The sequence below is a fragment of the Rattus norvegicus genome, chromosome 4 (genome assembly GCF_036323735.1).
Source record: "Rattus norvegicus strain BN/NHsdMcwi chromosome 4, GRCr8, whole genome shotgun sequence".
In the NCBI taxonomy this organism is placed as follows: domain Eukaryota; kingdom Metazoa; phylum Chordata; class Mammalia; order Rodentia; family Muridae; genus Rattus; species Rattus norvegicus.
The window spans coordinates 162,503,995-162,518,966 of NC_086022.1; the positions used below are offsets into that span (position 1 = coordinate 162,503,995).

A 14,972-nucleotide genomic window follows, 5' to 3' on the forward strand; every position below is an offset into this window, starting at 1 on the left:
TGGTCCTCCCTAGTAGCAACACCCCACCCCCAGGCTCCACTTACAACAGGCAGCAGCATTGCCTCAATCCCATCCAAGCCCTTATCTTCTGAATTCCAAGTGTGGGTCCAGCACATATGTGCATGTACATGTGTACACACACACACACACCCCCCCCACACACACACAGCTGTTGGCTTCACTCCAGTATACCTCTCTCCCCAATTCCCGCCACTCCTCCTGGGAGGCACATCCAGGGTGTGTGGGATCCGTGAGCCCAAGGCACTGATATCCAGCCTCACCGTTTTCCACAAGGGGGTGGTGCTGTTGCGCCCGCAACCCTGGGAATTCTCCATGCAGCAGCGGTCAGGAACTGTGTTCTCCCCGAGCACTGGATACCAGTCTGTATAGTCAGTGACCCCACAACACCGCATCTGTGGGAAGTGAGGCCAAATAAGTCAGCCCACCAAGGCAGTCACCCAAGAGCGCAGGAATAGAAAAAAAGAACTAACTTCTCTTTGTCCCCTCTATGAGCTGCAGCTAGGTCCCCGGAGGTAGCAAGTGACTCCTCTTTCTTACACCAGCAGGGGGAGAGGGTAGGGCTACTGTCCCTCTGGGCCGAGCACCAGATGTGGGGTGGAATAGCCCAGCCCAGTACTGGCTCACCAGTACCTGGACCTTCTTCCTTTGTGGTAAGGGCCCTCCCAAGCTGATTGCCAGGGTCTATGTGCACCAGGGAGCAGAGATTTATATCCCTGTCACTATCAGAGCCTGACACCTGAGCCAAACGCGATCTGGTGACTCCTGTCGCTCACCATGTTAGGCCTGCCCACTCCCGAGACCCATGCCATCTCTTCACCCCTCCCCAGTGGCATCCCACGGTATCATCTGATGCCTCAGGTCTAGGCAAATGCCCAGCAGGGGTGGTTCTCCCAACAACACAGGTCCACTGTGGCCTGCCCCATTCTACACCATGCACAGCCCCGAGCCGCACCTCGGCCTGGATGATATTCCAGGCATTCTTGAGCCCCACGTTGTTCTCAGTGTTGTACAGCAGTAGCCCCTCTTTCAGGTCCTGCTTGGCATTCTCGTTCACCTGACAATGAGGGGCAACACCATGGGTTGGCTGGGCCCGGGCCACTGGCTCTCTTCCCTGACCCATCTCTGGCCAGCTGGGAATGCTGGAGCAGTGTTTATAGACGGGGAAGAGAAGTGGCTGGAGTGGGACCCTCAGGCTTCCTGCATATGAGTCTGCAGGATCTGCTAGCCAGTGTTTCCCCTGGCCTGGTCTAGCTCTGGGACTGTGACCTTCCATCTCGCTCCCCTCTGCGAGGTTTACCTTGTCCATGTAGACGAAGAAGAGGATGAGAAGAATTAGCTCTGCCAGCAGGATGATCAACAGGACGATGAAGAACTAGAAAGACAAGTGCAAATGCGGGGTGGGTCCAGGGTAGTGTCGATGGCCAGCGGTGGGTAGCAACAGAGAATGGGGGAAGGCAAGGGACAGGCAGGGTTCCCAAGCTGGGTGAGAGGCTTCACCTACTCCTAAGCAAACGCAGACAGACGACATGAGAGAGAGAGGGAGAGGGACAGCCAGGGCTAGGGATAGAACATTATAGAAGCCATTTCTATGGACTTCAGTTCCGGAGCCCTAGAAAGCAATGAAGGGAACATGAAGTCCAACTTACGCTGAGGAGCAAACACTTGTTTTCCTTGATGGCCCCCAGGCAGCCCAGGAAACCCGTCACCATGACGATGGTGCCTATGGCGATGACAAGGTTGGCTGCAGACAGCGAGGGGAAACTGGGGGAGAAGGTGGCAAAGTTGCCTTGGGACACAGAGAGCCAGATGCCCACTCCAAGCAGTCCACAGCCACAGAGCTGGAGAGAGAGGAAACCAGTTAGACCAACACTGCTCTTACTTCATTCATCTCCCAGAACCCCCCTAACCCCCCAGGCAAAGAGAGAGAGTCTCCCACCCCTGACTCTGAGATACAAAATGATTATAAAAAGCTAGGTACTGTCACAGATCCAAAGCCTATGACACGAACCCTTGCCACTGCATGCCTCAGTCTCCCTTCCAGGAAATGGGATGAGGCAGCTTCATAAACCTCGCAAGGTCTCTCTGAAGATCAACTTCAATGAGACAAAGGGAAAACCAGAAAACTACACAAATGTGCAACTCGGGTTACTCCTCTGGGCAGAGAATACCCCATGCTCAGAAGGGAGGCTGGGACTGAGTACGACTGGTTGGTGTATGGGAGAGGACCTATGGCACTGGCTCTCAAAGCCAAAACTTTGGTGGGTGTTTCCCACTACCCTGAACAGAAGGGTCACATACCCACTGTTCTCTGAAGTCTGAAAAGCATTCCATGGGTAAAGGGAAAAGGTACTCATGGGCTGGCTAAGGGGCAGGACACCGTCTTCCATGCCGTATTCATTCCTGTGTTGGTGACTCTTCATTGGCATCGTGGTAGGTGCCATGATAGAAATGCACCTCTGCATGTGTCTATGCAGGTGTTTCCAGAAAGTCTTAACTGGGGTGGGAAGACCCAGCCTGAATGGGGCCAGCACCATCCCTGTCTCTAGTTAATACACTGAGAAAGGAGCAGAGAGTGAACAGTCTTCTCTCTCTTTCCCTAAGGTAGGATGAGAACAGCTGCCTCCAAGCTCCCGCTGCTGCCATACCTTCTCCCCAGCCTGATGGGTGGTCCCCTCAAACTGTGAGCCACAAAAACCTCCAGAGGTGGCTTTTGCCAGGTATTTTATCAAAGCAGTAAGAATGAACACACCTCACCATCCACGGATGGGCCTGTAAAGTGGCCCTCTCCACCAGCACCCCCTGAGCCATAACTAAAGCCAGCAGCTCTGCCTGGAAGAGCACCCGCTCGCAGCTGCAAACCTGCAGCCTGCACTGCTTTATGCTCCGTTTAGCTGACACTCTCTGCTCGCCCCACTCCCACCCCAGCTCCGGGGAAGTGTGCTGAGTCTGTGGAGCCAATCCATCAGTCAGCCAATATTTATCGAGTACCTACGACACACAGTCTTCTGTGCCAGAAAAGCTACAGCCACATTAGAGACCTGCCTTCCAAGGGCCTCCATGCTAGCTGAACGGGAGCAACAAAAGTGTGGCATCTACCAGTATACAATGGCGCCAAATAACGGCTACAAGATTTTAGAAGAGGCCATCACTATCCCGGTCAGAGACGCCAGCTGGAGGGAGCGATCACCAAAGGGTAAGTGGACATGGGAGAGGCCTGAGGTGAAGACAAAAGTTTTCCATGCAGTGGAAAGGTAGGGACTTGAGAGCCACAGGTGTTGGCTTCCCCTCTGCCCGCCCGCCCTGGCTTTGTGACCTTAACACTCCGAGGGGTAGAGCCCTTTTCCATGGAGCAATATAACGGCTTTTCTTGGCTGTCAATGCGACCACATCGAAAATGAACTAAACCTCAAGGGTCTGGGTACACCTGTGGGGGGGGGGGTTCTTTACTAATTATTTGAAGTGGGAAGACTTTCCCTGCGTCTAGAGCTTTTGAGGTGGGAAGATCAGCCTTAAATCTGGGCCACATCCCTACATAAGGCCACTGCAGGAGGAAGTGCCTGCTCTTAGTCTGCCTGCCTTCACCACGGCTGACCAGTCCACGCCTTCACTGACATCAGAGCCCATTTCTTCTGGATTCTGGCATCTACTAAAGAGCAGCCAGGACAGACAGCCTCATGGACTGAATAACTACTGGGTTCTTGGAGGAGGTGGCCATTGTTGGAGTAGCTGGTCTGTAAACGGCTCGAATGAATCCCACTTTGGCAGTGGTGGTGCACGTCTTTAATCCCAGCACTTGTGAGGCAGAAACGGGTGGATCTTGGTGACTTTGAGACCAGCATGGTCTACAGAGTGAGTTCCAGGACAGCCAGGGCTATGTACGGTGAGAGCAGCTGGATAGCAGGGAAGAAGCATCCACAGACAAGGAATTCTCCTCTCTGACACTCAGGGTGAGGAGAAGGGGCGTCAGCTTCTAGGAGCTGCGCTCGCTTCGCTCATACGGCCTACAGACTAACCAGTCACGCGGTCATCGAATGCCAGTGCCAGGAGGAAGTAGTGAACAGCTCTGGCAAATGTCCTGCTTGGGTGGAGAGGAGATTTTCATGATCACACACACACGTGACCAACACAAGCACAGATAAATGAAACGATGGGGTGTCCATATAAAGAGGCAAAAATGCTTCAGAAAAAAAGATACATCAAGTTAAGGGGCCTCAAGTTACGACCACGCCTGTCCACAAGGAGGGACAAGCCGCTATGTGGCTGCCACAGAATGACAGCAGGGGCATGTGGTAGATACAAGGTAAAAGTGGGAAGGTAGTCAGGGGACCAACAGAACAGGACCTTGAAGGTAGGAGGACGTGGGTATTCTGCCCCAGGGCTGAGTGTGACATGAGCTAACAGATGCTTTTGACAGTCATGGCTGTCAAAAGAGGCCACTGAGGGCAAGAGGCAGCCAGCACAGGCAGGGACTCCTGTGATGACTAGGGGCGAACTGGTGGCCACACATCAGAGTATGCAGGAGCACTGAGACATGGTCCCATGGGAGACAGGCAGTGTTGAAAGTAAGATGGGTTTGAGGACTGAAGAGAATTCTGATAAATGGGAAAACAGAATGGTGCAGACTACACACCTACACACACACACACACACACACACACACACACACACACCATGTCTAAGTCATAGATGATTCAAGGAGCTGTAGGGGACCAGAGGTAGGTCACATAATAGCTTCTGCACCACAGTGACCTCAAGTGAGACCCTAGGATTGTGGCCCTTACAGGCTGGGAGTCACTATCACCTCCAAGCCTTGTAGGGAATGGGTGCTCGCCAATGCCCTCTGTGACCACTAGGTGGCGCTCCAGTCTGGTTCAGAAGCTTGTAGGGTTGGTCTGTGATGCTCTAACTTGCATCCAGCCTATCACCCAGACTTTCTTCAATCCAGTCAGTTTTCTGAGCTGCCTTCTCAATTTTTCTTTCATTAATCATACCCTGGAAATTTCATGATTTTGAACCAAAGATTTATGGCTCTATAAATCCGACCCTTGAATGAGTCACGGAATACCCTCCAGGGCAGGTACTCGTTTGGGATGGAGGAGCCTAGCCTGGGGGCTCCTGGGATGTAAGATGCCCCCGCCATCCTGCTGCTGCAGGCCTCTGGGGCGCCTATGTTAAGGCAGAGCCTTCTCCATCCCGCTCATTGGGAGCAGATCTGTTGAGTCCCCTCTATTTTGGGGGAGCTCCTCTGGTGTCCAGGAGCATGTCCATGGGAAACCCCAGCAGTTCCCCCAATTGGTTCTCTGACTTCATACCCCATGCCCTTCAATATGGTCTTTAAGCTTCGCAGATATCCGTCAGGAGCCGTCTTCCACTGAACCTCCACGCTCATCTTACTTCCCACCTGAGGTCTCACCAAGCTGAGATCCAGGCAGTCCCAGCATAGGGGAACCTGAGCCTGACTCCTGGACAGCCTCCTTCAGAGTCCCCCCATACCCATTCCCACTCCCATCAGGCCCCCTTTAGTTCTCTCAGGCAACCTGCTGTGCCATGGGGCACGCACAGTGTGACCCATGTCCTTGGGGTCTCCTGTTGACGTGAACATTCTACTAAGTGACACCCACACACACACCTGAGGCTCCAGGCAAGAAGAAAAGAAAGACTGGAGCTTCCTTTTCCAGCTAAGGACACCGAGGGAGAAGAGGAAGACACTGCCAGGCTGGGACAACCCCCACTCTGTAGCTTCAGGTGCTACTCCTTCTGTTTCTGCCACTCCCTAGACCTGCCTGCCAGTACCAAGCACTAAGACATCCTGCCTCAGCCCCCATCCACACTAGACCTGTCTGAATGTCCTGGACCTGCTTTTCAGTTTACAGAAAGTGGCTGGAGCCCTTTTTCAAACTATCTCTTTCCTCTCTTGGGTCTTGTGTACCTTGTAGCTCTCTGAGGCCAGATTCTCTTTAAACTGTGGTTTGGATTAGCCCTCCACTCTGTTCACTTCTAGCCCAGATCTAGCCAAGCTTCAGGAATGCTGCCTCTGCCCCTAGACCAGTGGATCTCAGGGAGGAGAGTTCATGCTTACTGGAGACACCTGGAGACACTTCTGAGGTCTCAGTTGTGACGTGTCACAACTGAGGTGAGAGAGCAGAGGGGAAGCTTTGGGCATGTAGAGCACAGAGACCAAGGGACACAGTTGAACAAGCTACAGTGCTCACAATAAGCTACCACAAGACACTATTTAACCTGATACCAAAGGGGGGGGGCTGTCTCCAGCCCCCTCTCCAGCCCAGGTGCCAGTTAATTCCTTGAGAACACTGCCACTGGGGAGAGCACTCCCATTCTCCCTCACAACCCTGAAGAAGATGGTAAGATGGTACAGGCTCTAGGAGGCTTCAAGCCAGGTCAGAAGCCGGCCAGAGCTCACATCTAGTAGATGACTGTGGGCAAGACAGAGGTGGTGACTGCAGACACAAATTTACTGTGGGATTGGGGAACAAGACCTGGGGGGCCATGAAAACAGGAAACCAGCTCTAAAGTCAGAGTACCAGGGCCAGGGTGAGGCAGGAGGGGGGGAGGGAACCACCCCATCCCTGTGGTGGGTACCATTCAGGAAACATAAGGCCTTGGTGGCTAGGCCAAGGCAAGGTACCAGCGAGCTTAGTAAGTGGCATTCGAGAAAATTCCCTTCTAAAAACAGAGGGTTGTCTCAGCTGAGATGACCGAGCGGCCATAGAATCGGAGACTGAAGAATCTAGGGCGAGGCCGAGTGACTCAGGAATATCAGGATCCAGCCAATACACGCTCCGAGGAAGAGGTCTTCAGCCTCCTCTAGCGGTCCAGGACTGGTTGGAACCTGTCTCTAATCAGCAAGCTAAAGAGGCTTCTAAGTTGCAAACTTCCTCTGTAGCTCATTCAAACAGGGCCTTTCATTTCAGGGCTGCAAGGAAACCCACAGAGGACTTGACAAGACAAACCCCTAACCTAAAGTCTGCACCCAGCCCATCAAGGCTGGGCTTAGGTCTGTTCTGTTCAGGATAAATCTTCATGATCTAGAACGGTGCCCCGGCCTTGTCCATGCATTGCAGCCATCTGGACCTTGCCCTGGTCCTGCAAAAGGAAAGGTGCAGGCTCCATAAAGGAGACGAGTCCTTCAGCCTGCCTCAGGCTTTCTAGTCTCCTAGAAACTTACCTGGCACATGTCTAGCAGGTAAAGTGAGACCCCAAAAGGAATGTGGACACAACCAAGCTAGTCCTGCGACCAAATTCCCCACACTGTTAGCCACATATTAGCTGCTGAATCTCATCTTCAGGTAGCTTTAGACTGATGGCTCGTTTCTGCCTCCAGGTAGGACATTCACACAGAAACCCCATTTCTCCAGGCCATGGCTGCTCCAAATTCACCTCTGTCTGGTGACTCTACATCACCTCCACCATCCAGCCTTTCACAAGGGAAAGGCAGGCCCTCCCAGGGTGGACTGATCCAGGCCAAGGTCATGAATTCATCCTAGCCCCAACCCCAGGCTTCTGTCACAAAAAACATAGCTCCTTTTGAGGACCAGATTCATAGTTTTCCATTGTTCTTCCACTGCAGGGCCCAGAAAATACTTGGAACACTGAATGCTTTGGGAACTGAACTGGTGAGTGGGTGGGTGGGCAGTTGAGTGGTCAAGAGGCCTGAGCAAGGCACAGCTCAGGAACAGGGGTACATGCACACCACTCAAAAAAGAAGCTCCCTATATACCCTGTCCTCTCCACTTTGGGAAGCTCCAGTATCCCCTCAGCAGCTCCTGACATGGCTGGGGTGTGCTTGCCTGCCCCAGCCTAACACAGCCCTGCACACCACTAACTTTCAGGCCCACTACGTCTTACACCTGAAGAAAGCTGCCCCAGACTCGGGCTTGGATGTGGATTCCAGCAGTGGCCCTGCACCATCCCGGGCCTCCTCAAACCCCCTTGGCCAGCAGAAGACATCAGAACACAAGGGCTCACAGCTGTCCCGGTGCCCAAGACATGATGGCATTTCATCAATTAGCAGATGTGGCAATGAGAAGACAATCGTAGGATTTTAACTGCACCACCTGAGCCGTTGGCGCCTGTAAGAGTCCGCCCGGCCCTGAAAGATGCCGACCTGCTAAGGACTTTGCAGTGGGAGCAGAGAGGGGAGCAGAGAGGATCCGCCAAGGTGGGGGAGGGAGGGGCTGCCACTTTATATGGCAAGCGGCTCTCTTCCCTGCCTCCGAGGGCTCTGCAGCTCATTCATTCTCATGGCCATAAAGAGAGACAGACGGCTGGTGGCTGGTGAGCAGGGGAGCCATGGAGCACGTTTCCAATTCCATACCAAGGGAAAACAGAGGACAAAGTCAGAGACTTCTGCCAAAGTCACTCAGCCAGCAGGAGGATGGTGGCTGTGGAGATTTGCAAGGGCCAGAGGGGAGGCAGCCATGAAGCCCCCCCCCCCCCGATCTGATCTGAGCGTTTGCCTTCAGTATGCATTCTAGTCCCCTCCATGTGACTCCAGGGAAGGAGTCTATTAACTTAGATCCCGCTTCCCTGTGGCTAGCATGCATCACTCCTCATTCCCGAGAAGCTCGCCAAAAACAAGTGTGACAGGCCTTTAAATATTTGAACATGTGTACTTAGTGACGCTCTCTCCCAAGTCTCCTCCCTGCCTAGGAAAGGGCTTCTACATCCTTCACCTCTGAGTCACCCTGTGCTGCTCATCTGTCTCACACTGAAAGTCACTCTAACTGGAGGGGGCTAGCAGAGACAGATACCTCTCCCTCCCACACTTGAAGCTCTACGTTTCTCGAGCCCAGCATAAGCCCCATTGGTTTGACTGGTAGCCTCGGCAGCTTGACCTCCCATTGAGTGTGTGCAGAATTTCAAACTGAATGGAACTATTCCTTGGTCATTCTTCACTGGATGCTGTTTTCCTCACAGGCCTCCAATTTCTTCACAGCTCCACTCCACAGTCCCCACCTTAGAGGTGACAGGGAGATCGCACCCATATTTCTAAGCCTAATTTTCCTCCAAATACACATTGCATAAGGCACCTGCGACCTACAACCCAGTTACATTTTGATGATTCCAGCATAGGCTGGTTCTGTACTGAAGTTAAGAATACTGTGCTTGGTGTGTGTGTGTGTGTGTGTGTGTGTGTGTGTGTGTGTGTTCACACGCACATCTTGAGACTGCTGCTCTTAAATATGACTCCAGAGTGTCAAGTCTCTTCACACACCCTTGTCACCTCTTCCCTAATTTCTCCACAACCCCCTCCCCCTAATTTCTTGACAACCCCTTCCCCCAGTAGAAAGTGAGCCCAGTCATGTTCCAGTACCTATGTGGGGAGGGGAAAAACCACGGCAAGGACAATCCTGCAAGGCCCAAGGACAGTATCATCCTTCACTCTTCTCTGTGTGTTAAGGGCTTAGGCAGAGGCAAAACCCAGTCACCACCTCCCACCTGTGGCTCTAAGGGGCTTGTTGTCCTCTCGGCTCTGGGAGGGTCACAGTCATTGCTGCCTTTGTTGGAGTATGACTCCTCTGATGGGACTTTGGGGGTCTGGCTTTGGCCTTTGGGATCAGCTCCACTTGCTCTTTACATGGGGTTAGTAGGACTCAAGGATGACCCAGTGTGGACAGGAGAATCTGGATCCGCCCTGGGCTTCAAAGACCACTGAAGAGTGCAGCAAGATGCTGTTCCTACAGAGCAAGGGGCAAGGACTACTCGCCACCCACTCTGTGCTGCCCAGCACAGCCCTAAAGTTAGGTTCATCCCCCCAGGAGGAAAGGGCACCTGCCCAGGGCGGCTGCCCCGTTGCACTCTTCCCAGGTCCGTCAGCTTTCTCAGAAGCTAGTGTCTCTCCAGCTGTTGAAATGGCCTCTAGTGTCCTGTGTGGCTGGGCACTAAGATGGGTGGGGGTGCCACACCTGCCCTTCAAACGTGCTCATGACCTGAAAGCATGAAGCTTGAAGAATGGCCCCACGAAGGACAAGGTGATATGTAGCTGGGATGCCAAAGAGCCCCAGATGACACAGAGCCCCTGCCAGCTGTGTAAGGAAGAGTGATCACTCAATAGTCCATAAACATTGATTGCCACTGCTGCCCATCCCACAGCGGCACACTCTGGAAGAAGTGTGCTTTCGTCCCAATCAGGCACCTTCTCGGCCAAGAGCTCTCCCCAGCCTGGTGGTCACCGGCCTCAAATGAGATGGGACTCCGGCAGGGGTCGGGGAGAAGGTACACCAGAATACGCTTGTGATCCTGTGTTCCCGGGCTTTCACCAATCCAACCAGTTAACTGTTGGTTCTTGGCAGCAGCAATCAGGGTCTGGGTCCCCAGACTGAAAGCTTCAGCTCTAGGCCCTAGACAACAGGTACACAATTGCTCTTTGGATCGTCCCCGTAGTTTTGAATACACGGGAGATAACAGGCTAACACAGACAAGGCAAGCCCAGGAGAATGTCCCATGAAGAATGCTGATAAATCAGTCATGGCCTCTAGGTTAGTGCATTAGACTACAATGGCCTTTTGGTGGAGGGGAACTCCGTGACCTCTGGATATGCCAACCCCCCATGCTCAGCAGGAAATAGCATGGTGCCTCAGGCTACCCCAAATCCAGTAACCTACATGGCCATAGGCCTGGCGCTAGGCTAGTGTTTCACGCTAAGGTAGGCTCGGGGGACAGCAGCTCTCACCAGCACTCATCTATACCCAGATAGCCGTGATTTTTACAGCAGGGAAGACCCAGGGATACAGCCTGGAACCACACCTGAGGCACTATCTCCATCCCAAGGTCACTGTGAAGTGGGTGGCCCAAAGGGCTCCAGAGCTTCTGAGGCCTAGGGAAAAGACACTGAGAACACCAACATCTCTGCTGTCCCCATGTTTATTCTGTGATATGCAATGGGGGCAAAAGGCACTCGTGACAGCATCAGTGCCAGGAGCCATGGCTGAGTCTGTCAGGGAGGCAGAGTCCGTGGTGTAAGGATATTACATCATAGGTGGTAGTCACACATTTCACCTTGGGAGGAGGCAGGACCACTGGCAGACAAACCTCAGGGCTAGAGACTAGGGTTGGAGAGGTAGTGTGCCCTAGCAGGTTCCTTGAGCCTTCCGATGTTTCTCTGTTTACAGAGCGAGAGAGAAAGAAGCACCTCTCAGCACGGTGGACATCGCAAGGATAAGCAGGCTGGCGCCCTCTATGTGCCTGGAGCTCCCTGGAATATAAATACTGCACAAGGTACTGGGCTCTTGTTCAAACTTTTTGAAAGTATGGGGGTTGGGCACAGACAAGGGAACGGTGAATTCCCATTACATCCTATGGCAGAGCTCGGTTTGCCTGTGATTCACCCCGCCCCCACCCCAAGGACAGGGTCAGGGCCTGCTCTCCTGTGTTGGGAAAGTTTGCCCCACCTCCAGCCACATGGTGACGGTACTTTGCCACTTCGTCCCACTACCTCTGTCCCTCACCACAGAGGAGGCCATTTCATAAAAAGAGCGTGAATCTTTGGCCACCCAAGTCAAGGGCATGACACTGTAACTACACAGAGAGAAATCAGCAAGCCAGTGGCGGATGCTCGCCATCAGGTCTGTTCCTCCTCGGAGACTGCATGCAACCTGCCTCAGCCCTTTGGCATGGTCAGCCTGCGATCTGTCTTCTTGAGGGATCAGAGGCCCACAGCCTGTCTGAACTGCCAGCCAGAGCTGCACCCGCCCACGCCAGAAGGGTGGCATTTCTGACATGCTTTGTGGGGGACATGGCCAGTTAGGCTTGGGTCTCTGCCAGAGATGGTCTCAGCACCAACTTAAGTGATGGCCTGAGATTCCTCTCAACTTGTGCCAAGGAACCTGGCCTGCTGTGCTCTTGCAAGCTGATGGTCCCCAGCGTCACCCAGCCTACTCAGCCATAGTCATGCAGGTTGCATGTAGAGCTGGGCCTTGCCTACAGAGCCCCTGCCCCACTCCCTCTCTGCCACCTCTTTGTAGAGGTCATGGTCAAGCATTCAGGAGGTGACCGATCATCACCCCCACCTGAGCACCTTGTCTCTGCTGCCCTACCCACTCTTCCCAACTCAAGGAGGCACAAATGATGGACCAAGGGCACAGAGAGAACAAAGCGCCAAGCTACCCTACATGGCCAGCTACTGTACACCACACCTTACACCTGAGCTTTCCGCTGGCTCCTCAGAGGAGGAGTGTCCCTTGCACACAGACCTATTTTAGGAAGGAAGGCTAGCCATGGTGCCTTGTATTAGCAAGCCCTGTGGCCTAGAGGTACACTCTCCTAGTCCCACGTGGGGACTCAGCTGAGAAGCCAAACCCTGCCTGGTACAATGTAGTACTGCAAGTGTGGCTCGGCGTAAGAAAGAAGAGCTGATGACAATGGTGGGGACATGGTGGTGACAGAGGGATGGAGTGACAACACCAACAATGAAGCCAGCATTGATCAAATCTTCATACCCAGTTAGGAGCTGGACCTATAAGAATAAGAATCTGAGAAGCTGAGTGAGTAGCCTGTCTCTACGTGCATATGAGTTGGCAGGAGGCTGGGTTTCCAGCACAATCTGACATCTTCCCAATCTCATCACTGCCCTAGTGTGCCTCCTACAGGACTGGAGAACCCCAAACCTTATTTCATTCTGCTTTTTCAACAACTTCTCAATAGGAGTGGGCAGAAGTGGGAATGGTGTGCTAAGCAGCATGGAGAGCCAGGACACAGACCAGGAGCGGGGCGGAGGGCAAGCAGGGTGAGCACCCAGACCAGGGCTCCCCAGCAGCAGCTGTGACCTACGCAGTTTTAGGAGCAATAGAGGGGCTCTGGAAGGTGGAGGTGTGGACAAGTGGCAGGGCCCCAGTCTGGGGAGATCATGGACAGGACAGACACATGGGGGTGGAGGTGGTACGTAATTCACCCCAGATGATCCTACCCTTTGCTGATTGTGTGTCAGAGTCCTAGCTGTCCTTCTGCGAGCCAAGGAGAAAGGAACAAAACACACTAGTCTACAGTTCTTCTTCACTCTCCTCTGTCTTCTCGGAACAGAAAACAACAGCAAGTGCCCTGGGCCATTTGTTTTGCGGAGAGCACTTTCAGGTGCCCTATCTTGGCAGGTGCGGAGTTACTATCCCCTTTTATAGATGAGGACACCGGGGCTCATTGGCACCCGGCTTTTATCTACACGGGGACACGGGTGATGGATGGGGTGAGCAGGATGCTGTGATTACCCACAAGGACATGGAGTTTGCGGGAGGCACAGGAGCAACTTCCAGAAAGGACCAATTAGGGAAGCCTGCCAGTTACCCGCCCATCATCGCCCTGGGCTTGCTGGGTCCCTGGCAGGTGACCCTCGGGTAATGTGAACCAAGGCCAACCCTGAGAGCCCCAATCCACCCGGTCCTAAGGGCTAGACCATGACGCAGAGGATACCACTGGCCAGAGCCCAGCAGTGTGGATCAGGGAGGCTGGAGGCAACTCTGGCTGTGTTCAAGTTCACATTTACCAGCTGGGGGCTTCTCTAGTGCACACACCTTAAAGGGGAAGTAACGTTACGTACCACCCGGAGTTGTCGTCAGAATTAAATTAGATTCATGAACATAAACTTCCTCGCACGGTGCCTCGTATACGGCTATAAACGGGAGCCATTACTGGTATTTACAGCCTGCAGTCGGCATCCACCCAGGTGATGGAGGCAGGCAGAGCAGCCGAAGCCAGGAACGGAACGAGGGGGTGGAAGGCAGAGAGGTCCTGTCCGCTGGCCCCTGTGTTGCTCTGCTCTTGTACCAGGTGGCCTGAGGGTTGCCCATAACTGGCCTCCCAGAGCTGCCCTGTCACCCCAGGTAGACTGTGAAGTACGCATCACTGAGATGTGCTTCTCTGCTGCCAGCCTCGGGGTCCCCAGCCGCCCATCTCCGGGAGGTGGCTTGCTTTCCCGATTTGCAGTGTGCTTTCTTTTGGCAAGGAGCTGCTGCCGTCTGTGCTCTGGACCGTAAAACAAGTTTTCATCAATAAATTAAGATAAGCGGAAAGCCAGCTCAAGAGGAGGCGGGCTAGGGCGGGCAGGCAGGCGGGCTCGAAGTCATTCTGTGACCCAGAAGGGGCTCAAGTGAATCCCAAGCTAGACTCCAGGTTTCCACTTGAGGTTTTCCCTCTTCCTGGATCCCAGGCACCCTGATTTAACCAGGCTTCTCATAGAAGGGGAGGTTGGGGAAGCTGTCATGTGCCCCTCTGGCTTGTTCTACCCTCAGGTGGGTGAATCAGGTGTCACAAGGACAGGTAAAGGCAGAAGGAAGGAAGATTCTCAGTCCCCGTGCTCAACAACCTAAGTCTCCCAGACTCTTCTCAAGTTACTAGCACAATAAATGCTCCCGAGATAAAGATGTTCCCAGAATCTGTGAGCCTGGGGTCCCCTAAACATGCCTCCCATGTCTCTGCCTCCAGTCTTACCAGCTCCCTGTCCCCTACACTGCAGTGGTTCTCACTATGGGACTACTCACAGGCCTCTTCAGCCCTACTGAGAACTGACCTTTGCCCCTGCTGTGCTCAGACTACAGGTGAGTATGCAGGGTGGGAGCCCCGGCTGCTCCATTCCCAGCACTGAGAGGCTCCTTCTGACAACAGACAAACTTAGTGTGGGAGTGCAGGTGAGGGAAGGAAGGAGGGAAAGAACAGCACAGCTAGACAAGCTTGCCACTCAGCAGTGACCACCTCCTCACCCGATGTCCTGCTATACAAGCTCTTCCAGCCCCCGATGCCCCAACTGAGTTACAGCATATGGCAGGACAAGGGCCATCTGCCTGTCCACCATCACACAGGGAGAGGTGTGTGCCTCTCATATGCTTATGGTTTAAAAGACAGGTGGGCCAGCAGGCAATGCCAGCAAAGTGCTGAGCTCTGACTGAACACTGGTCATCAGCTGTATGACCCAGGGGCGAGTGAATGGACTCGTATGGGCAATA

General features: G+C 53.5%; 1 protein-coding gene across 11 annotated transcripts in view; it reads right to left on the reverse strand.

Annotated features, from left to right (window-relative positions):
• Tspan9 (tetraspanin 9) overlaps positions 1-14,972 on the reverse strand; it is a 181,671-nt gene that overhangs the window by 3,966 nt on the left and 162,733 nt on the right. For all 11 annotated transcript variants that reach the window (NM_001107890.1, XM_006237498.5, XM_063286149.1 and 8 more), the window contains 4 exon segments: positions 282-413; positions 974-1,075; positions 1,319-1,393; positions 1,668-1,859. In NM_001107890.1, the coding sequence (NP_001101360.1) occupies positions 282-413; positions 974-1,075; positions 1,319-1,393; positions 1,668-1,859 (501 nt within the window).